This window comes from Aphelocoma coerulescens, chromosome 7, assembly GCF_041296385.1.
Source record: "Aphelocoma coerulescens isolate FSJ_1873_10779 chromosome 7, UR_Acoe_1.0, whole genome shotgun sequence".
NCBI lineage: Eukaryota > Metazoa > Chordata > Aves > Passeriformes > Corvidae > Aphelocoma > Aphelocoma coerulescens.
Window position 1 is genome coordinate 16,700,294 of NC_091021.1, and position 23,342 is coordinate 16,723,635.

General features: G+C 45.0%; 2 protein-coding genes and 1 long non-coding RNA gene across 22 annotated transcripts in view; 2 read left to right on the forward strand and 1 right to left on the reverse strand.

Moving 5' to 3' along the window:
- Positions 1-4,402, forward strand: part of PDE11A (phosphodiesterase 11A) — a 112,531-nt gene extending 108,129 nt beyond the window's left edge. For 17 of the 20 annotated variants that reach the window (XM_069020561.1, XM_069020558.1, XM_069020559.1 and 14 more), the window contains one exon: positions 3,445-4,399. In XM_069020561.1, the coding sequence (XP_068876662.1) occupies positions 3,445-3,603 (159 nt within the window). In that variant the 3' untranslated portion in view covers positions 3,604-4,399. Of the gene's footprint in view, positions 1-3,444 lie in introns of all 20 variants that reach the window. The other 3 variants (XM_069020557.1, XM_069020576.1, XM_069020575.1) reach the window with 2 other exon arrangements.
- A 5,294-nt stretch (positions 4,403-9,696) lies between these two features.
- On the forward strand, positions 9,697-12,495 carry IFT70B (intraflagellar transport 70B). The gene has a single exon (XM_069020556.1). It carries the CDS (start codon positions 9,735-9,737, stop codon positions 11,733-11,735), a length of 2,001 nt encoding a protein of 666 aa, XP_068876657.1. The 5' UTR covers positions 9,697-9,734; the 3' UTR covers positions 11,736-12,495.
- A 118-nt stretch (positions 12,496-12,613) lies between these two features.
- LOC138112933 (uncharacterized) overlaps positions 12,614-23,342 on the reverse strand; it is a 31,506-nt gene continuing 20,777 nt past the window's right edge. The window contains exons 2-3 of the long non-coding RNA XR_011151920.1: positions 13,010-13,101; positions 12,614-12,931 (exon numbers count right to left, since the gene is read on the reverse strand). This is a non-coding gene — a long non-coding RNA (uncharacterized lncRNA). The remainder of the gene's footprint in view (positions 12,932-13,009; positions 13,102-23,342) is intronic.

Here is a 23,342-nt window from a genome sequence, read left to right on the forward strand (position 1 = left end):
GCAATGGAAGGACTGCAAGTGGGAAGGGGGTCCCAGGCCTCGGGAGACAGGAACTCCCTCAGGCAGGGGTTCCCTCTCCCCCGAGCCCAGCTGCCTGCCAGCTCCCATCCTGCCTGCTGCACCAAGGAGGAACAAGGAAAAGGGCGTTTCTGGAGCTACTGAGTTTATGCGGTGATATCCCATGTCAGACAGCTGCTGAAGACCAAGCCTTTTCCTAGGAAGGCAAGTATTAAATAAGGTATTAAGAACCTAGACACCAAATTAGACAGATCACTAGTTTGTAAGAGGCATGCATCAAAAAACATGGAGGAGCAGTACATCAAGGGGTTCTCATGCAATATGGAAAGCAAAAACTGCAGCCAGGAGGTGGAAAACCCTGACGAGGCTACAGCCAAATAAACTTAAATAGCTTTGGGAATAAATTGGTGGTTTAATTCGGATCAGGAACAGGTGCTAGGAATGTAATTCAGTAAATGGTCCAGACCCTGCCAGAAGGGAGAGAAATGTGTTGCTTTTGAGATAATTTCCCAGAAGCTTCATAAAAGCAAATTGATTACTGGAGTTTAATAATTAAAACAGGGCCAGATATATAGTAATCAAATGAGTTTTTAATTACATCTCAAGAAGAAATAAAATCCAATTTGTGCACTTTGTATCAGAGAAGCCCTACTGAAATGCTTTGGTAGCTGGAAAAAATAAAATAAAAGCTAATTTCCATAGGAATTATAGTAGACAGTTTAATTAAAAGACTAGATCAGAATGAAAAAGTCCCAAAGTGAAAGGATACTAAATACAGAAGCAGTGGTCCAAACATCAAATCAATGTCTGAAGAAAGACATTTTATAGACCAAGTGCAAAATCTGCACTGTCAAGTATCACTAATCTAAATCAATGTGTAACAAAATAAAGTTTCTTAAAATTACACTATATATTTTGTACGTATTCCATTGAATTAATTGCTGGTGCTATGGTAAAAATTAATATCAAAGACATGGTTTATTCTTTCTTAAATACTCCTTATAATTTATTTCATCAAAGTTAATGTTAGTAGTTAACCATTCTTGTTATTTACCTGGTAGCCTCTGTTGCACCTGGGTTATTAGACTCTAATGTCTGCTTAGACCTATATTTTGAAGAAATAAATGTGTATTTACTTACAGAAAATATGTTTACAGCTCATAAGATAACAGTGATTACCATAGAACTGTGGGGGTGCTTTCTGAATCTATTCCCAGCCTACCTGGGCTCCTGGTCTCTGCTGTAGTCGATGCAAAGCTAATTGATGGAAGCACCTCGAGCACTCGCAGTCCTCCTGGCACAGTACGTGACAGGGCTGTCCCCTGCCATAAGCCATGGCATATGCCAAGGCCTGGAGGGACAGGCACAGCAGGAGGTCATGCCCAGACCTCTGCAATTGCTCCCTGGCACTAGGCTGGAAAACATCACGGTCTTGTGGTCAGTCTTGGCAAAAAAACAAGGTTACAGAAAGGACACAGACATAGCCGAGAGCTGCACAGCCACACTGAGACAGAGTCCGCAGTCCCAGTGAGCTCCGGCTTCTCCATCTTGCCTGTAGCTGCTATAGGTTCCTGGTATAGCATTTGTGACAGGAACAGCCTGTACTGCATTTTGTACTTACAGATCCTGGGGCTGACAGGATGTGAGCACATCTTTGTGCTTAGAGAGATTTGAAACACGCTGATTTTGATTTAATCACCCGGGTGTTTGCTTATACATACATACATATACATATACATACATATACATACATACATATACATATATATATATATTTTTTTTTTTTTAAATTGAAAATGTATATTGGAAAAATACTTCACAAGAACTTTTTGAAGATACTGACTGTGCACAGAAAGGATTGGATAGGTTGCTGTCAAGGGCTGAGTATGTCATGTGCTACCTCTAGACACTGAGCTGGTAATGCAGGTGCTAATGGTAGTGGCAGTGACCTTTTCAGATTATTTTCAGCTGTTTATAATGCATTACTGCCCCTCTCTTTTAGACTTTGCCAAATCAGGTTTAAGGAATACACAATGGTCTGAAATAAAGACATAAAAATGGAGATTTCTGAGGCATGGGGATGGGAATGTTAAAAATCCTTATCCATTCTATAAAATGAATGACCATCAGCAGCAAGCAAAGGTCTATGGGGCAGAGACTGCAGCGAACCCTGCCTCTTACCCCAGGCCCAAGATTGCAAAATTATCTGCCCAGTCTGTGCCATATTCTAAGGAAATAATTTCAAGTGGATTTGATTCAAGTCCCAGCTTCTTCCTCATGATGTGGTTTTTCATAAATGCTGAGCATTCGTATTTCCTACCAAAGTCTACTGAAATAGCAAGTTTTCAGCACATCTTAAAATCAGGCCATTAACCATTAATTATCATATAATAGCTCAATTAAAAATCTACCAACACTTACTTCAAGCCAAGCTCCCATGGTTTGCAAGCTAGCTATAAAAAAATCCAGTTCTTTAGTGGTGTCTGGGCTCTAGGGACCATTTAAAGCAGTTGCTGTTAACCCTGCTATTTAAAGCAAAAACTGATCAACTTCCTGCTTCCCCTTTCCTTATAATTCTGTGCACTTTTAGAAGAACAACTTTTGTTGCCTTCTTTGTCTTTTTTTGGTTTTTAATCTGGCACCAACCCTTTCTTTCCAATGACACACAGTTTCCATGCTATCAGAGAAAGCATGCTGCCCAGCTCTCAGCAAAAGCCACTGCTTGCTAATCAGAAAAGCTGCAAAAGAATACTCCTCTGTCCTGAAAGGACACATTACATGACCACTTGGGAGGTAACTGATTAACCCTTTCCTGACATCCACTGCTGCTGTTAATTTCTGTCTCTCTTTAATGTAGATACAAAACCAAGTGAAGCATTTGTGGTCTTTTCACATAAGCAGCTGATATTAAACTTATAACAAAGGTATGCAGGAATTACATAATTTAGGGATGTATTCAAAGCCAGACAAAACCAAATAAAAGATTCTTACCAGCCTCTATGAGCTTTGGACTGGGTATGTAGAGAAGAGGTGATTTCAGTGCAATCTCAAAGAAAACTCATTTATATTTCGTTATTTTAAGCACACAAAAATTGATTTTTCTGCCAGCTTGGGAAAACACATTACTGTTGTGGTTAAGTCATCTATAGGAAAGCAGAATCTAGCACTAGGGAGATTATTTCAGCTTTGTCCAACTTGTCATCCAATCAGTGGACTTCCTGTTCATAGATGCATAGACAGATAAAGAGATCTCAGAGGGAACAATAAGCTTTACCTCCACAGGTATTTACAGCTGGGAGTGAGGATGGTAGGGGTGTAGCACAGATTAAACTCTTTTTTTCCCCTGTTATGCTGTGGACTGTCCTTCAAAGGAGTGCATATACTGTCAGTATTTCTTCTCTCATCCTCTTTTTAATCTTCTTCCAGTGTCTAGTGAAGCTGAATGTGAAACTGAAGCCTATGCTGGACTCCGTGGCAGTAAATAGAGGTAAATGGGAGGAGCTGCACCAAAGAAGACTTCCTTCTCAGGCAGCATCCTTGTCCTCCTTTTCCTCTAGCTTCACCTCTCTCAAAGACATAAATTAAGCCTGCAAATACCAGTGTCAGTTAACAGTAAGGGCTGTCTGAAAGGTTTTCCTAAGCTTAGACCCACTATTTTCTAAGAAATGCTTTCACAGACATCCTTAATTGATCGGATATTATGTTGATGGCAGCGTAGTTTGCTTTTCCTGGAAGGCTTAGTGGGACTGAATGGAAGGCCTGCAGTAGGATTGCGCTGCTATCTGGAGTGACACGGAAGACTGAACAGAAGAAATGTTCACTCAGCTCCACTACATTTCAACTGCTGCTGTAAAAATCTGTAAAGCTGACAACAGATTGAAATATAAGAACTCGCAGCTTAATAAAATTAATAATACAGAGCAGGACTGGGATGCAAGCTGGCCAATTCATATGCAAGGAGCTGCAGAAAACAGAATAGTGTGTAATTACATTGTTGTTTTGCATCTCTTCAGTACATGTTATGAATCAATTATGCCTGCTTTTGTGATGTTCCTCTCTTACTCTCCCTCCTCTTTTATGCCTGGATGTTCTGAAAAGCCTGCTTTGTATTCTGAAGAAGTATTTTTTTACAACAACGCTTCTTAGTGATTGATCAGGGCCTTTAGAATTGCCTGCCTTTGCTACATTTAAAAACAAACTTTATTATCTTTAAAAACACCAAGCTGTCCCTTCTTCCCTGAGAAATTCATATTAACAGTGCAGCAAATTTCTCAGCAAGAGGAAGTTGGCATAAAGACAAAATATTGCATGGTAATTTTAGAGTGTTTGTTTTTTTTTCCTTTTTAAAAATGCTCTTGTAATACATTCATTTTCTTTTTAAATTATAGTGTGGCCTAAGGAAAAGATTAATGGGTTTTTATGAAAACAGAATACAAATAAAAAGGAAATCTGTTGCTTTGTGCTTCAGGTTTATATTACATTGAAAAGCAGACCATGGATAAGACTTTCTAGTATAATTTCCAGTTGAAAATATTATTTTTAAATGGTGGAGAGGTAGAATATCATCACACTGGACTGACTACCTCTTACTCTCTCTCAGTTCTTTCAGTACAATTTCAGATGCTATTATTACAAGTAGCACAGCACTAGTCAACGCTCACATGTTGACATCTGTGGTAAAGGTGTCCCTAAAAATCTAATTAAATATGATAGGTCACAAAACCAAACATGTCTCTGTGTGATGACCCTGGTACTACCTGAAAGGTGGTCTCCTTCCATTAGTGCCAAGATCCCTAATGTAGCAAACCTGTGATCTGTGATTTGAGGGTGCTTTCTCTGCTGCATGACCAGACACAAGAGGAGTCATGTTGCAGTGCTTACAAGTGCCCATTCATAGGAAAAAGAAAAAAAAACCCACCTTTTTACTCCATGAAAAATGGGATTCTAAATATAGGGTTGTCTGGGAGCAGAAATTAAAGCTGAATTCAGCTTAGTTTTACACCTGTGCCAAACTCCATTTACTTCAGTGGAATTACCTTGAACTGGCACCAGCTTAATGGACATCAGAACCTGGCCCAGCTGACCAGATGCTAAAAGAGCTTTTCTCCTTTCTAAGGAAACCGAGTTGTTAGAGCCTTAGAAAAGCTGACTACATCTGTCTGACAATCAAACAGAAACAACAAATCTGCTGATCATTTCTTTAAAAGAAACACAACAAAACAAAAACACTCTGTGCATCTAATGGTGTGTAGGACAATGGCTGTAAATTCAATAGCATTGCGAGCCAATCTGTTGATGCACAACTGAACCACATCACTCTCTAGCAGAAGGAAGCAGGGAAGGAGCAGAAATGCAAACTGCACAGCAGTGAGTACATGCACCAAATGGAAATGTTTCTGCTGTCCTTTTGCCACTTCTTTTTTCTCTGAATAAAGCCAGATGCAGTTTAATAAGCAGCCATACAAAACTGCAACATGTACTTTATGGGAAAAACAGATACTAGGAACCGACAGTACTGCTAGCAGGTACACACGGCTTTCCTGAATTTTGATATTGCATATTGCTAAGTATAACGTAATTTATAATGCATACCCTACAGCCTCCCTGAAGGTTGAGTCTCCCCTCATTTCCTCTCCTTTTTATTGGCTTCAGTGCACTGTTGCCCATGGCAACACCCACTGGCAGGGATGGGGATTCGGCAGCACCGCAGCCTGACACACAGCTGAAGCCCTAACAATGTTAACCATCAATCAAGTGACTGTTTGTAATTGCCTCCATCTATTTCTCCTGTCTTTTGGTATCTTTGCCATTGTGGGTCAAAATTCAGAAACTGCTGACTAATGTTATGGTTCTGTTCCTCCATCACAAGGAAGAAAATGAGAGCACACGGCTTGATCTTATCAAATTGTTCTCAGGCAAAACGAAGCAACCCTACTGAAACTGGAGGGCCCAGAAGTGCATGTCAGAACAGCATTTGGTCTCTGAAAGTCATATAGCTCAATCTTAAAAAAACCAACCAGCTAAACAAACAAATACCTTATGTTTTTTTTAAGACTTAGCTTAGGAAACAACAAAAAACATTTTGTGAGAAAAAAATGATTCTTTGGGGAAGCATGTAGTACAGTAAAGAAACATATTTCAAGTCTATTATATTTTAAGATTGTGGAAAACACTTTTTAGCTACTGCTTATAAACTTGATGATCAGAAATTGTATCTGCTTTTCATTATTTCTGATAGGGAAACAATTTCCTAGTATTTCAGTCAGTTTTGCCAAACTGTCTGATACATGCACAGGAGACATGATTGCGTAGGTTGTTTAATCTCATTCTCTTTTACTTGCTTCCCTGCCTGCTGAACAAGGAGAGCTTAAAAAAAACCACATTGAAATCAGCCTAATTCTGTGAATGTATATAAAACACGGGTCCACAAGAGGCAAGGACAAATCAAGAGAGCATGTGGAGAAGACAACTGTTACCCAGGACAGTGCTGCTTGGCCTTTCTCTTGAGATGCCCAGCACATCAGCAACAGACAAGTCACCATTTCTTTGCCCCAGCTGTAAGTGGAAATGTGGCCTTGAATGAGGCCTCTGGCACTTACAATTCCAGTGCTAAAATCTCATGGGTACATGGATTGTCCATAGGACACCCAGAGGTGCTTCAAGTTGGTTCAGTGGCAATGCCTTTTTTCCAGGTGTACTACTGACTCATTTCAACTGCAGCCTGAATTTGGTCAGATTTCTGGCCCAGAACTGCAGGCCTTGAGGTCTCACAAGAGCCAGGCAGCAGCCCTCATTTTGTCACCAGAAAATGCTAAAGAGAAGATCTGGGTCTTCATCCCCATCCTCAAAGGTAGTTCAGGCCAAACAGTCATTTCACTCAGGATTCCCACCTGTGAAACCACTTAGCAAAATCAACCTTTCCTCACAAAAAAATGAAACCCAAATAAAACAATAATTTAAACAAAACCACTATAAATGAAGGCTAATCAGGAAGGAGCTTGACATTCAAATCCTGCTTGATTTCGAGCAGGCTTTTGAACTGCAGGTGCATCTGTCCCACCAACTGGTGGCAAGTTACAAGGGTGGGCTTGTCTCCTGCCCTTCTGCAAAGGCCCTTTTCATGTGCTCAGCAAGGAGACAAGGATGCCCACTGGCTACAGCCCCAATTTTGGCTTCACTCCTGGGAGGGGCATGGAACAGACAGGCTTTGGTGGAAGAGCTCAGGTTTCATATGTGCACCTCCCTGGACTAAAGTGCTCCCCTGCAACACAACACTGTGACCCCACCAGAAAACTGAACACTGTTCAAGGCAAGGAGCACCTGGGGTAGAGGCTCTCCTGTGATTCAGACAGAAGACCATCCCAAGAACAAGATGTCCAAAAGGTGTCTTTGGCCATAGTTTGAGTAGTGAAATCAGACAATTCCCTCCCAGCCCAGGACCTACAGACAAACAAGAACAGCTTCATAATGTGATGGAAATGCAGACATCTGCTTGTCAGGATGTGGTTTTGCTCCTGCTCCTGCTCCAGAGTCACACAAGGTCAGGCAGCAGTAGCTCACTGAGGTTTAAACTGGATGCCTCATGTGGCAGGCAGGCACAGAACTCTCCACACAGCTCTGTCACAGCCAGCCCCGCCTATTTACAGGGCCAGGGGTCTTGCCAAGAAGGTCAACTGTATGTTTTGTAACCACAGCGTGGACAAGTATGTTTCATTTTAGCTCAGGCATTTCTTCAGATGGTGTCCTTGGTACAGCAGCTGCATTTTTCTGGTCTGGTGACCTTGCTAATTGCTCCTTCTTAGAGTGCATTGCAATCTCATAATGTGCCTGTAGTTACAAACAAAGCCAATACTAGTACTCACAAATTATTTTTGAAAACTGCAACCAGCAGTGCCTAACATCATTTGTAATATTTAGATTAATTCATTCTAGTGGGAAAACAGGAGTGTTTCAGTCTACAGGCCAAATACTTATTTTCCCTTCATAAAACTAAAACCACTTTAGCTCCTGGTAAGTCATTTGTGCATTGAGTGAAATTTTAAAACTGGTTTATTTCAAAGTTCTGTAAAACATAGTAACAGGCACTTCAATGCTTAGAGTGTTATGGGCAAGAAAATATAGAGCAAGAAGATTTTTTACTGGCTTTGTCAAAGGAAGAGTTGTCAAAGAGTAAAACCATGTGAATGGTTTCTAACAGCACTGAAGTGGAACATATAACCTGCTGAATTGAGATGCCTCAAAGATGCCCATCGCTGGAATGTGCCAGTATTGGAATACATCCTGTATATTGCTTTTCTTTCTTGGATTACTTTGTATTTAATCACGAATTTATAAGCATGTTGGCCACTGCATCTTACAGTTTTGTGGGGAATACCATTAAAAACCCTGAACCTTTGCCTGTGGGAAACAACTGACACGTGCACAGAAGTACCACATGTCTGTTCTAAGGCAAGGGAATCCCAGATACTTGCAAAATGTAAACATGTAACTTAAAAGACTTCTGCATCCTTTTCCTTTCTTTTGCATTTTAAAACCATTACTCCTATTGTTTTGCTGGTTCAGCTTTCAAAGCATGCTTTTGAAATTAGCAACTTAGTTTTACTGGTCTTTAAAAAAATAAATAATTTTAATGGCTTACTATTATTTTATTATTATTATTACTTTTCTTTGAAACTACCTTGTTGGGTTCAATCACAGCTGTATCCATTGATTACTGAATCACACAAATAGAAGATCCTGAAAACATGTGAGACTGAGTGGCCCAGATAAGATTTTTGACACAAAACTGTGCAGCACTCATTCCTGGGGGCAAACCAAAAAACTTCATCACTGGATACACTTGGCATTAATCTGGAATGACCAGAAACCAAATCTGTCTGCTGACTCTAATGGAGCTATTCACATGTACAGAAATTATACAAATTATACAGTCTGTGGTACGGAGTATCACTGTTCAGAAGAAATATCACTGGGGGCATTGGGGGGGGGGGGGGGGGGGAGGCCCTCCAAAGCACAATTGCATTGTTGAGTAAGAAAAATTGGAAGTAGTTTCTTCTACTTTTGAAAGCTGCAGGAAAGCTGTCGGGATTGTGCCAAGGAGCAAACATACGTCCTGCCTTCCACCAGCTTTAACCAATTTTGGATCTTGATGGGCTGTATAGGGAATGTTTCGTGTTGACAAAGCCCAAGACAGAAGTTAAGTGCTTCCTGCCCTGGGCTACCTGTTTAGCTTTGAACCTGCTTTTACACCACCTACTTCTTTAGGGAACTATTACACAACATTTAGAAATACAGGAGCTGATTTTTACTCTTTACTCCTCCCAGCTGCACGAGACCGCGAAACGAGGGAAACATTCTGGCCCAAGCAGAGATTTCAGGAGGCTCCAGCTCTTTGCGCCAGTTCGGAATCGGCACTGAACACGCCGCGTCAGTGCTCGGGAGGCGGCCGCAGGCAGGGGAACAGAGGAGGGCAGGCGAACGCAGAGGACGCAGCTCCGCTCCCGGCACCAGCTCCCACTTGCGGCGGGGCGGCCGGTTCGGCCCGGGCCCGGCCCCCGCCACGCCCCGCCGGAGGGGCCGCGCTCTCGAGGGACCGCGCGCGCCGCCGCTTCCGGGGCAGCGCCCCCCCGCACGGGAGCACTTCCGCCCCGGCGGCGCCGTTGCCGTGGCAGCGAGGGCGCCGCTTCCGCCCCGCCGCGGCAGTGCCGGGGCCGGCCATGGAGGCCGCGCCGGTGCCCGACGGGCAGTACACGGCCGTGGTGTACGGGCTCATCAGCGGCGGGCGCTACGCTGAGGCGGTGTCGCTGCTGAACCGCGGGCTGCAGAAGAGCTGCCGCTCCCGGGGCTGCCTCTCGCTGCTGGGCTACTGCCACTACCAGCTGCAGGAGTTCGCGGCGGCGGCCGAGTGCTACGAGCAGCTGGTGGCGCTGCACCCGCAGCTACTCCCGTACCGGCTGTACCATGCGCAGGCCCTGTACAAGGCCGGGCTGTTCGCCGAGGCCCTGCGCGCCGCCAGCGCGCTGCTGGACGTCCCCGCCTTCCACCGCCGGGCCCTGCGCCTCCAGGCCGCTGTCCACTATGCCCAGGGCGACCTCCCAGCGGCCCAAAGCCTGGTGGAGGAGGAGCTCGCCGCCGCTGCTGATGGCGGCCCCGGAGCAGCCGAGGACCCTTCGGAGCGGGCCGACGCCGAGGTCAACCTGGGCTGCCTGCTGTACCGGCAGGGCCGGCACGAAGAGGCCAGCGGCAAGTTTGCCAGCGCCATGCAAGTGTTGGGCTACTGCCCGGAGCTGTCCTACAACATGGCTCTGTGCTCCTACGCGGCCAAGCAGTACCCTGCGGCCCTCAAGTACATCTCCGACATCATCAAGCGCGGCATCCACCAGCACCCAGAGCTCAGCGTGGGCATGACCACCGAGGGTATCGACGTCCGCAGCGTGGGCAACACGCTGCTCCTGCACCGCACGGCCCTGGTGGAGGCCTTCAACCTCAAGGCAGCCATTGAGTACCAGCTGCGCAACCTGCGAGCGGCGCAGGAGGCGCTCACGGATATGCCGCCGAGGACTGAGGAAGAGTTGGATCCGGTCACGCTGCACAACCAAGCACTCATGAACATGGACAACCAGCCCACTGATGGCTTTGGGAAGCTGCAGTTTCTTCTCCTGCAGAACCCCTGTCCACCAGAAACTTTTGGTAACTTGCTACTCCTCTATTGCAAGCATCAGTACTACGACCTGGCAGCTGATGTGTTGGCAGAGAATGCCCATCTGACCTACAAACTGCTCACACCTTATCTGTACAACTTCTTGGATGCCATTATTACTTGTCAAACTGCCCCTGAGGAGGCTTTCCACAAGCTGGATGATGCAGCAGGGACAATGGCCGAGCAGCTAAGAAAACTCACAAAACAGGTACAGGAAGCTAGGCAAAATTGGGATGAGGAAGCTCTAAGAAAAGCAATTAATGAGTATGATGAGACTCTGGATAAATATGTACCTGTCTTGATGGCCCAGGCAAAGATTTGTTGGGACATGAAGAACTACACAATGGTAGAAAAGATCTTCTACAAATCAATGGAATTCTGCAAGGATCATGAGGTGTGGAAGCTCAATGTGGCTCACGTGGTCTTCATGCAGGAGAGCAAGTATAAAGAGGCTATTAAGTTCTATGAGCCAATAGTTAAAAAGCACTACAACAACATTCTTGATGTCAGTGCCATTGTGTTAGCAAACCTCTGCGTTTCCTACATCCTGACAAGCCAGAATGAAGATGCAGAGGAACTAATGAGGAAGATCGAGAAGGCAGAAGAGCAGCTGTCCTATGATAATCCTGATAAAAATACCTACCATCTTTGCATTGTCAATCTAGTCATTGGTACCCTCTACTGTGTGAAGGGAAACTATGACTTTGGTATTTCAAGGATCATTAAAAGCCTGGAGCCATATAACAAAAAACTGAGCACTGACACGTGGTATTACGCCAAGCGGTGTTTCCTGTCCTTGCTGGAGAACATGTCCAAGCACATGATCATGCTGCGTGACAGTGTGATTCAGGAGTGTGTGCAGTTTCTGAAGCAGTGTGAACAGTATGGAAGAAACATCCCAGCCGTCATTGAGCACCCCCTTGAAGAGAGTGGGATGCACAGTGGGAAAAACACAGTCACCTATGAAGCCAGGCTTTTGAGGGCACTGATGTATAAGATCAGTGGGTGGGCTGAGTAAATGTTACTGTACAGCAGAAATGAGAATTTTGTTCTTATGTTTGTGAGGTCATGCTAACCCTCACAAAAATTTCTAAAGATTTTGTGCTGTATTTTAACAATGTTCAGTAGAAAATAGAGTATTTTCATGAAATTAAGCTGCACCAAATAACTAGGGGCATTCTCAGTAACCAGTCCTGTTAAATAAAGCTTAAGATATATTGACCAAGAATGTCATTACAGAAATATCATAAAGTTTTCACCCATAAGACAATATTTTAGCCTTCTGAGATTTTGAACAAGTTTCTTTTCATTGGTTAACATTTGAAAAAAAAAATGTTGTCTGTCTCTTCTAGGATGGACTTTGAATAAAGAGTTGCTTTAATTCTCTAATTTGTGGCTTTGTGTAAATGTTTCTTTCTTCTGCTTTTTCCAAGGTCTTTTTAATATGTGTTGCAGATCATTTTGAAAGTATATTTAAACAAAAGAAATGGCTTTATATTAAAAAATCAGTTCTACAAACATAAACGTTTCCACTTGCTAACTCATTAATAATGCATGAGTGTTCTACCAAATTCTATAACTAACACAGGGACTGGGAATATATTCCAGGAAGGCCGTATTAGGATGATACCTCAGTTTAGATCTACCTTTGAAATAAAATTTGTTACAGCTGGCTTCAGAGACACTGCTCAGTGCTGCCCCTCAGAGTCCCGGTGCCCCCACCATCTGGGTGGCAGCTGTTGCCCTGCAAACCTGTTTGGTAGCAGCACAGTAAGCAACATCTGCTTACATAGTAATTCAGTCCTCCGTGTGCAGCCCCTCCAATCCAAATACTATTCTTAAAATAGTCTCTGGTAAAGAGACCCGTGAATCTGAAATTATATTCTTTTCCATTTTTCTTAAAAAAAAACCCATGTAACTTCCATTTCATGGAAGGCTTATAACCTGTACCCTTGGAAGAAATCTGCTTCTCTGTTTCCTCCTTGTGTTACACTCTTCCTGGATCTCTCAACACTTCTCCAAAACCCTGTTCATTTGCTTAATTTCTTTACTTGACATTTCCATCACCCTGGCATCAGTCAGTGTATTTTCTCAACAGTCTTTGCATCCCTTTTCAAACATACGTACTCCACAGTGAAATGGGACCATAATGCCTTCCAGTGTTTTTACACAGTCTGGTTCTGTGCTCCATGGCTGCTCTCCTTTTTGTGTATTCTGCATTTTGAAGCAATGTATGAGCTGAAGTTTTTAAAATGAGGATCAAAAATCCATGGCTTTAACTCATTTGCTTACCTTTGATACTGGCTCCCTGAAGAGCTGTCCTAGGGGAATTTTGGAATCAGGCTGCATCTCCCTCAGAATCCAGTTTCTATGCTGTGGTTTACCTGGAAAGAAAGAGAACAGCATTTTTGAAGTTTTGAAGCTATTATAAAGGAATAGAATAATTAATCATTCCAGAGAGTTAATGTATATAGGATGTGCACAGGCCTGCAACCATTTCAGCACAGAGAAAGTCAACTCTTGTGTGCTGGGGGAGAAACCTGTCAGGGCTGAGCATATAATGTGCAGCTAAAGGAAATGCTGTGGGTTAGGTAACGCTCCAGTTTACCCTAAACTTCCTATAACAGTAAATTAAAATCAAATTTAACAGTATCAAAATGGAAAAATGTTCTAGAGAGACTAAAGAGCAGACAGGAGATGCAGCAAGGTGTCCTAGAGAGGCCTCCATAGCTCATCACTATGCCATTAAGCCCCTGATTATTGTGATATTAAATATTTCCCACAACTGTTTCCCCATGAGGAGGAGACCTGTGATTTCAAATTTTGTTCAACTCCATGAAGCACAGCAGCAGTAAAGCACATCTCTAATTTACAGTGCGATTGTATTATATATTATGCAGCATAAACAGCATGACCTTTATAAAGAAAGTTTTTAAAAAGTCACACCACATAACAGTGTCTGAAGTGCAGTAATAGGCAATGCCCTTTATTTAATATTCATTGTGCATTTTCTGTAAAAGTCACTGGACATTTAAAAAAAAATTCACTTTGCAGATTCGTGCCTGTGCAAATGTTGAATGCCCTCTAATAGAGAGCAGTTTAGATACTTCTATGTTCTTGGTTTTCCATACAGCCAGTGGCTTTCATGAGGGCACTGCTGCCAGGATTTGCAGCCCCAAGCACTTCATCACTTCCTTGCCTCCCATGCCCACACAGGTGTACGCCGCGAACAATCGGAGGCAGCAGGGCCCGCCGGCTCTGGCACACACTGCCCGATTGCAGCCTGCAGCGCAGGCACCGGCTCCTGGCCACAGGCTGGGAAGGGAGAACAGCCATGCTCCCAAGAGAAATAATATCCCCATAAAAAGCTGTGGAGTTGTGCAAGCTGTGGCTGGTTTAGAATGTACGGCTAGAGGGCAGTCGGCATGCCTGCAATTTGCTTCATCCTGTTACATCACAACAAAAGTACAAAAAAAAGCCAGGAGAAAACGTCAAGAGCAGCATTTTTTCTGTTCTTCCCTTTTCCTTCTGTTTTTATGTGCTTTTCCTCACGGAGTACGCTGTGCATCCAGACAACCCAGGGCTTCTGAGCAGGTGGGGTGATGCTGAACACAAGGACCTCAAAGTGGAGAGGCCTCTGCTCCTGAAAGGAGAGGGAGAAGTGGCAGAGCTGAGGCCCAACAGGAGGAGGTGGGCTGGGACAGGCACTTCCTCCTCTGCTGCATCAGGAGATGCTTCTGCACGGAGTCTTCTCTCCATTCCAGCAGTATTTTCCACCCTGTCCACCATGGCCTCTTCCTCAGCAATAGCCACCCAACCTTCCCATGGCAATGACATGCTGGGGCAGACACCCTCGCCCACATTTTGTCCTGGAGAGCTGCCTACCCATCCGCTCTGTGCCCAGAAGAACTGGGGCCTGCGCTCATGTGGCTGACATCTTCTGCAGTTGGGACTGTTGCTTCCTCCAGTGGCAAGCACACATTTATAGCATCTCCCATTGCAGAGCACTTTGGTCATGAAAAATATATAAATGTTACAACCACTTTTATTACCATCTTTATACCACATTTAATGTTATCACTATGTGACTTACACACAAAATACATTTTTAAAGGAAAGCACATACATTTTTATTTAGAGAGAAGGGAATATAGCAAGTAACAGTTTATGCTCCCTATACATATAGTAAAATCCACCTAAATTAATGCCCTAAGCCAGCACAGCTTTTGTTCTGAACAAAAATCAAAAACCACTACCCAGAAATGTCTCACCATATTCCCAGGGCCTGCAATGGGCAAACAGCTGCCGATAAACCCAGATTCCTAAGCCAAAGCCTCTGGGTTTTTTTAATTGGGAGCAAGGGGAAAGAAGCCCTCTGTTGCAGCATCAGCATCTGAAAGGTGAGCAGCATAAGATGTTTCCCATGCACATCACCACCATACCAAGGCCAGTCTCCAGGATTTTATTTGCACTAATAGCCTCTTATACATTTTGTCCTTACAGGACATCTTGAAATGTTCTTGTCCTCAAAACTTGCAAGGGCTTGACACCCATGTTGCAGATGACAAGCTGTATTGTACTGCAGTGGACACTTTTTTTTTCCAATTACCTTTGCGGTAATCACAGCACACATTGCACGAGCGAAGGCCACCATTCTGCCAGCAGCCCACCTGCACCGGCAGGAGCAGGAGAGGCACAGAGGGCCTGAGATACAATTTACTTTGTGCCCCACCTTGGATCCCCTTGGTGCCCAAATCTCCATCAAATGTCTGCTGACACCATCAGCAGTGAGTGCTGGGGACCCTTGTGATCAGCTCCACAGTCAGAGCTGATCAAAAAACTTCTGTAATCAAGGGGTGGCTGACTTTATGGTAAGACAGAGATAAAAGGTGAGACAGAAGGGTCTTCCTATGCAGTTCTGGGAGGAACATGATTACTGTTTTCCTTGGGAAAGTTGTGGATACTTCTACTGGATAAGCAAGCCCCTTTTAGCAGATGAACAAGTAGAGGAATGTCATTTGTCTAAAAAATGGTGAAGTTACATACAAGAATAAAAGCTGATTTTGACAGCCCATTCCATAATATCTTGTCAACAACATCCTATTTTAGAAGCCTGAGTTCAAAACTTCCACAAATCCATATTGGCTTCAGCCTCCAGCAAAGGCAAAAGAGTCCAACCCTGAGAAATTCAGATTTGGAACACTGATGTGATAATGTGGCTGTGTGGGCTGAAAGATAAGCACTGAAAGATCCATCCTCTCCCTCAGGCTTCTCTTCTTTTATTTCTTTTTAACCTTTCAATCAATAAAATACCTCTATATTTGGGATTCTGCTAAAACCTGCTGTTTTCTTAAGGAGTAGGTATGGCAAGGACAATGTTCATCATCATGTTTTTGCAGGAAATGTACTTACATCTCATTTGGACAACCTGACCTACACAAAGAAATGAGTTTCTAAATGAGGTAAAAGTGGCTTTAACTACTGACAAACTTGTAGGCTCTATTTTCAGCAAAGCATCTCTCTTTTTTTTTTTTTTTTTTTTGGCTGATGCTTTTCCATTAAGTAGAAAAATTGAGACATTTGGACTCATTTTCCAAAGAACCTTTTGATTAGCATAGTTTTCCTAGACCTTTCCTGAATTTAAACTAATAAAGCCCAGCCATAGAGCAAGCCTTGCCAAAGCAAACAATTCAGTCCAGAACATTTCTATTTTTGAGGATCTCCCCCTAAATTCACTGTAGTTTATAGCCCAAACTGCAGCCCAGGAAAACCAGTAAAAAAGTTCACATTGATTTCAATGAGTCTTAAATTTGCACCTTAGAAAATACCCATTTCCACAGACTACTATTTCAAGCCATCCAAGAGCAGCTTCTGGAAAATACTGGAATGCTACAACCCCAGTCAAATTCAATGACAAACCCCCTTGTTTCTACCCACTTAAAATGCTGCTTAGCAATCAGCTAACCCCATGTTTCCCATGGTGCAACTGCTGCACATTAAGAAAACATCACTGTTTGCACAACGAGAAGTAGAAGTTGGCAGGGGATTCTGATCCTTGGCCTAGACCTGGCCGGGCACAGCCTCCGCCAGCAAGCACGGAGCCGCCGCGGCTCTGAGCACAGGGCTGAGCACTCCCATCCATCTCGCCTAGGATCACCCCTGCAGCACAGCCCCAGCCCCGGGAGATACCCGTGTCCCGACAGCCACCCTACCAGGAACGGCTCGGAGAGGGAAATGGAAATCACAAGTGCCACATTTTCTCTGGAACATGGGAATCATCACTCAGCATCACAAACTTTTAAATTTCCCGGGGTGAATGTACACATTGGCTCTGAACGGTCTGAGCCTCTCATGGCTTTTTAGTCCTCTGCTGTGCACAATCATCCACTTCCCTGAATTTCAGCCCTTCTTGCTACTTACCTTCTCCTTCCCCCCAGCTCTGCCCCTAAGACCCTTTCCGTCCTGCGTCACGAGCAGGGAACAGGTTGACTAACAGCTTTTTATGAGTCGGTTTTATTTTATAGCTCTCTTTCCCGTGGGAGAGGGCAGAGGGAGCTGGCTAACACTCAGATCCTGTTGGGTTGAACTGTTTACTAACAGCCGTTTTCCAAATTAAAATTAACACAGCTCGGATTTTTCTGAGCTGCACTTCTCTGGTGCCTCACAGAGCTCTTTGTGTGCCCCTCCGCTGATTCACGGCCGCTCACACGGCCGGCAAACAGGAACGCGAGAGCTCGACACGGCGTGTCGGATTTTCTTGCTCTGTCAATAGTATTTATCACTGCGGCTTCCACGGGGAGCAGGAGGAGATGGAGAAGCACCATCAGCGCTAAGGGACGGGGGATTCAGAGCGCGCATAAATCCTTTGCTCTTCCCCTGATGAGCAGCTCAAGGCACATCGCGTTTTTACAGCGTTGAGGGCTACACGCTATGATGGCCGCCTCGGCAGCAAAGGCACAGCTGCCGCAGGTGCGGAGACACGGTGTTTCCCTGAGGAAGCACGGCCCCTTCCGTCAGGATCCGGGTCCCGGGGGTTCAGCGGGAGCCGCGCCCCGTGTGACCCTTGCGGCGCGGCCGGGCCGTGCTGCAGAGGGCGCTGCTGCGCCGGGCCGGGCCGGCAGCGGCAGCGGGCTGGGAGCGGGAACGCGGCGGGAGCGGGAAGGGTCGTGACGCCGGCTCAGGGCCCCTCCCGACACAATGGGGAGCGGAACCCCGCGCTTTCCAGCCCGCGGTAGAGCTCCCTGTGTCGCATGGCTGGAGAGAAGGAACGGAGAAGAGAAGCCCGAAGCGAGCGGTGAAACGCAACATCCCTGCTCCCTCGGGCCCGGCGCTGGGCTGTCCTCGGCTCTAGGAAATCCCTACTGCCCTTTCCCCACGTTTAGGAGGAGCAAGGCCATGCACGGGCCAGCAGAGAGGCGTTTGTGCTGCCTTTCAGTGTCAGCAGGGGGACAGCAATTTTGGGTACCAGTGCCTTCAGCCCAGAGCTGCAGGCAATGCCATGCACCACCACAGCCTTTTGCACCCCTCTAACAGCGTTACAGGGACTGCACATTGAAGAGGAGCCTGCCCTTAAGTGGCGTAGTCTGACCTCTAGGCAGGTTTTTGTTCAGTCCCATGCACACCGGACCTCACCAGAGCCTCCCAGACTGGTGCCGGTGGCAGCGCGGGGAGCGTTTGTTCACACACGACAGCACCTGAGCGCTCGCAATTGTGTGCAAGGCAGGAATCACCCTCCCGTCAGAGATGAGGAGCAGCCACAGCTTTACCCGGCATAACCGGGGCCACCTTCTTTTTCTGCCGCATGTCAATGCCTCTCAGCCTCCGCAGGAATCGTATCGGGGCTTCGGAAGGCATGAAATGCTGGTAACAAGACTCGGTAGCAATGAAACAGTCAACAAAATAAAAAGCTGTTAGAGCGGGATGGCGTCTCTGGGAAGGGAGATGCGGGAGCCCTGCCCTCTGCCTTTGTGCTCAATCCAGGGCAGAACGCATAGAGACGCCTCCCTGATCTTGTGAAATGCCTGCCAGCGAGCATGTGTAATGTACTGTGAAATTTTTGTGACTTGCTAGGTTATAAAGCTGGTTATAGGAGAATTTAATAAAAAAAGGAAACCAGTTTATCTCTTTCTGATAATTTCTCTATGGCTTTAGGGTCTCATTCTAGCTTCCTCTTCGTGCCTGGAGAGGTGATCCTAATATTCAGCATAAAATGTACAGATTCCCTGAAGGGAACTTGAAAGAAATTCTCTGCTTCAAATTCAAACCTGACAGTATATATCACATCAGGGGATCCCTTTTAACAGCAGGATATTCAGAAGGGATGAATGATTTACTCACATAATCTCTTAAACCTTTCACTTGCAGAGTCTAAGATAGAATTTATAGCATTTTTATCATTTGTGCCTAAAAAAACCCTAGTAAAATTCCTCTATGAAATCCGAAACCCTACTCATTGATTTTCTAGCTGATGAAATTTCAAAGAAACATGTTTTTCTGTGATAGAGTAACAGCAGGCCTTTGCCTTGGCTTTGGTGTTTTCTGATGTTAGAGATCAGATAATTCCTCCCTAGGGAGACACATTAAATAGAAACCTCTTATCTTTTGCATTAGAAAACACTGAGGATGCGTATTAACCTCCTGTAATTTAAGATTCTACTCTGCTTTGCAGAATTATTTTCCCTAACTTCCGTTTTTCAATTAGATGCATATTTACACAAGAAACCTAAACAACCAATGCTTTCATTCTGAGTTTTAACCTAAGTAATTAGCCTTGCTTCAGGATGATGAGGAAAGCAACTTATGTGACACTTGGTTAATATTTCTGCCATGAAATTACTGCAGAAAAGTAAACCAAAAATGGGCTGTGAGATAGTTCTCAGGTTCCTAAGATGTTTTTCCTGTCTGATATGTTCTCCCTTTTTCTGATGAAAATATAACCTGGTTTGAGTACAGGTTGTTTGTCCTGTTGTACCAATAGCGTGCTATCATATTTTTTATTCTTCTAAAGTAATTCTTGAATTAAACTGGCAGAAACGAGCCCAGAATGAAAATGCAAAACAGATTATCATCTCATTTGCTAACGTTGTCATTTTGTTTGTTGTTTGAACCTAGAACCATTAAGTGTTAATCTGGGCTGATACAAATAAGTATGTAATAATGCCAACAACTGTTTCTTTATTTGAACTTAAGAGGTTCCAGGGGCAGGAAGCAAATGAGCATGACTGGACTGGTAATCAACACATTGGAAACAACTAGAAGTACAAACCAGAGCTACAAAAACTGAGATTTCATTTTAGCTGTTGGTGAATGTGTACCCACCCCTTAGAAGGGGGTTGCTGGCTCTGAACTAATCTCCAGGAGGTTGTCTGCAAACAGGGATGCAATTCCAGTTAGGACTTCCCACCTCAGACCACATTTCTGTCAAGCCCCCAGGGGGCCCCTCACCCCTACTTTTCTGCCTTACGGAGCTCCTGCACGAGCTGGGGATTTGCTCAGCTGAGATACCCCTGACCTCCACAAGGCAGGGTCCTCACTGAGTTCTAAATTATGCTCACACTCACCCAGCGCAAGCCCCAGTACTTCCATGCAGTTCAGCAGAACAGTCAAATTTACACCAGCATAAGTGACAGTAGGATTTGGCCCTGTGGAGCAGGGTCTGTAAGGCCAAATCCTCCATGGGTATAAGTTAATTTGGCTCAGTTTGCATTTGCAGTGCCAAATTTACTTCTTTCCATTTAGTATGTGGCCAAAGGTCAAGTTAAGAAAATATTTCACTGTCATAATTATTCCCATGAAATCCAGAGCAGTTTGTATTTGGCAGCCAATGTCATTTCCCATGCCTTAAGAAGCTGGCATTAATTTCCTGACACTGAACAAAGACAGATTCATTTACCCATTTTCCTGACTGCCATTTTCTTCACCTTGCATGTCTGAATCCCTGCAATCTGATGCAGTCCTGGAGGAGCCTTCCTGGGCTCTGCTATAGCACTAACAATAACCACATCTCCATTTAGTGAGGATTTGTGCTGGATTTCATTCAGGGGAGTTTTACTTTAAACCTGGGGAGTAAGCCTGGCAACTTTGCCTCCCAAGGGCTCTTTGCTGCTGTATTTTCTCCCTTAGAGCCTGCCTGTCCCCATTAGAGAGGAGAGGCGGGGATCTCACAGGAGCGTGATTTCAAGCCTGTCATTGTGTGTCAGTAGCCCTGCAGCTGGATAATGCTGTGTGGTGTGCAGCCCTTGGGAGCAGCTTAGTGCCTCTGATATGGACCCTCCAGCACCTTCCCTCTCCCAGCATCCTGCCTATGCAGCAAAGCTCCCAGGGAGAAGCACTCTGCCATTTTTCCCATCTGAAATGAGTCCCAGACTAGGAGCAGCCAAGCAGTTGCAGATGGCAGCAAGGGCTCTGGGATGGGATAAAGTCTTTAAGGGCTGCAGGGGAGCCAGAGTACACTTCTGTGCCTCCAAGGGACTGAGTTCTGGCTCTGCCTGCAAATGCAGTTGCAGCCACCCCCTTTCTTTTTCACAGGAATATTTCAGTCCATGACATGTAGCTAATATCCTCAGCTGATGTTGGCTTGCCTGGCTCCCCTGAAGCAATGAATATTTATACTAGCCAAGTAGCAGCATACATTTCATATCCTTCTGATTATTGCTTACAGCTATTCCTGTTTGTTTTCCCATAGTACTCAGAAGGCTGAATACCTTTTTCATGCAGCATGTTTCCACCATCATTTTTTCCCCCGTAGGTTTCTTCAGATTTACACATTTTGAGTTCCTATCACAACTTCGCACTAATTTAAACAGGGCAGTGGCAGAATTACCTAAAGTGCATTTGCCCCACCCTGATACACAAAAAACCACAAAGTCACCCCTCTCTGCTCCTCCACCAAAAAAAAAAAAAATTCAAGCCAGATAATTCTCCACATCCATGGCAACAACACAAGCATGGAAACAGCAGGGTGGACCCTCCCACACCCTGGCCAGTGCTGCAGGATTTCAGTAAAATTTCCCATTTCTCAGGATATTAAGTTTGACTGCAAGGAAATCTAGACATCATGTAATCTCACTCCAGCTTTGGAGCTAATAAAGATACATAAAACATGCCACAACCTGGAAGCTTGCTCAGAGGCGCGTGTTTAGGTTTTGAAATGAGGACAAGCATGGGTGCAATGGGACACAAAGCAAAGGAGGAAAGCTCAAATACAGATAGCATAAGGAGGCACTGCCTGTTGGAAAAATACAAATATTCATAAGCAGGGAAGGCCAAATGCAACTCAGGTTTGGATCACACAGTTGCCCTGCTGTGGCAGCTCAGTCACTGCTGCATGTGTGCTCCCCTCCACTCCTTTGTCCCCCAAAAGGGGATCGCCCATGGCAGGGACACACTCAGGGGTGCCCTGAGTAGGGGAATGGCCCCCAGTGCAGTGGGCAGCAACTCTTCTCCCTCTCCCAGGGATAGGGAAGTGGGACCTGACTCATGCAGGTACCGAGGCTGGGTTCTGACCACAGAAGTGGCTTTAAAGCATCATCACACCCCTTCTGCCACTTCCCTCTGTAGTCCAAGGTCAGGGGTGAAGCAACTGTGGATGAAGCAACAGAGCCCTCTGGCCAAGATCTGCATGGCATGTAAGCACCTGAGCTTCACCATTTCAGCAAGAGGTTCCCAAATACCTCTGGGAATCTGTGCCTTAGGATATGGCATGCCGAGACACCACCTGAAAGCGCACACCTGTGCTGGGGCTACGTAGCTGCTCTTGCAAGGTTGCTCACCCCTGTGAAGGGCAGGGAGCTGGCCAGGCTATGGCTCCTGGGGCCAGACAGCAGCATGGTGATGCCTGCAGAGCAGACCTTCACCTCCTGCTTTGGGCCTTGCAAACGGAATGCTGAGCTTACCGGGCCATTGACAGTACATTTTTAATAGCTTAGTTTATTGTCCATCTTAAACCGTCTCTTCTTCAATCCTTCACCTGTGGGTTTGAAAACAGGTGCTGTCATGAAACACAAATTGGGATTTGCTTATTCCTACACCTGTTCTGCTGTTACATGCAACACTAGAGCCAGTCTCACCAAATCCATGACCACGACTTTGTGGCAGCAAAGCACTGAGGCAAAACACACAGGGATGAGGAGGAGAAGCGTGGTTTCTATCACACAACCTAAGCTCATGACACACGAGAGCACTTCATTACATGCTCAGGAAGCATAAGATGGCCTCATCAGCTTGGGTGGACATCTGAATCTGAGATGGGACTGTATGTGAGACACAACAATCCCTGGGTATAGACTGGTGGAAAGACAGAGGGGTGAGAGGAGAGCAAGCCTTGCAAGTCAGCAGGACAAAGCCCAGAGAATGGGTGTCTGGGATTTCCCTTTAATTTAACATTGTTTGTACAACTTGTCAGGACAGCCTCCCATATATATGTGGTCTCAGCAACTTTTTAATTGCTTTTGCGGATTTATCTTTTTAGTTGGGATAGCTTTCATCATGCAGCAATGGACACCCATCTCAGTTTTTATAGGGCCATTACAGCAGAAGCTGACAGAGGTGTTGAGAAACCTCATGATTTTAAGAGTTTTGCAAGTTTTATACCTCAGGGTAGATTCTACATTTTCTGTGCTCATTT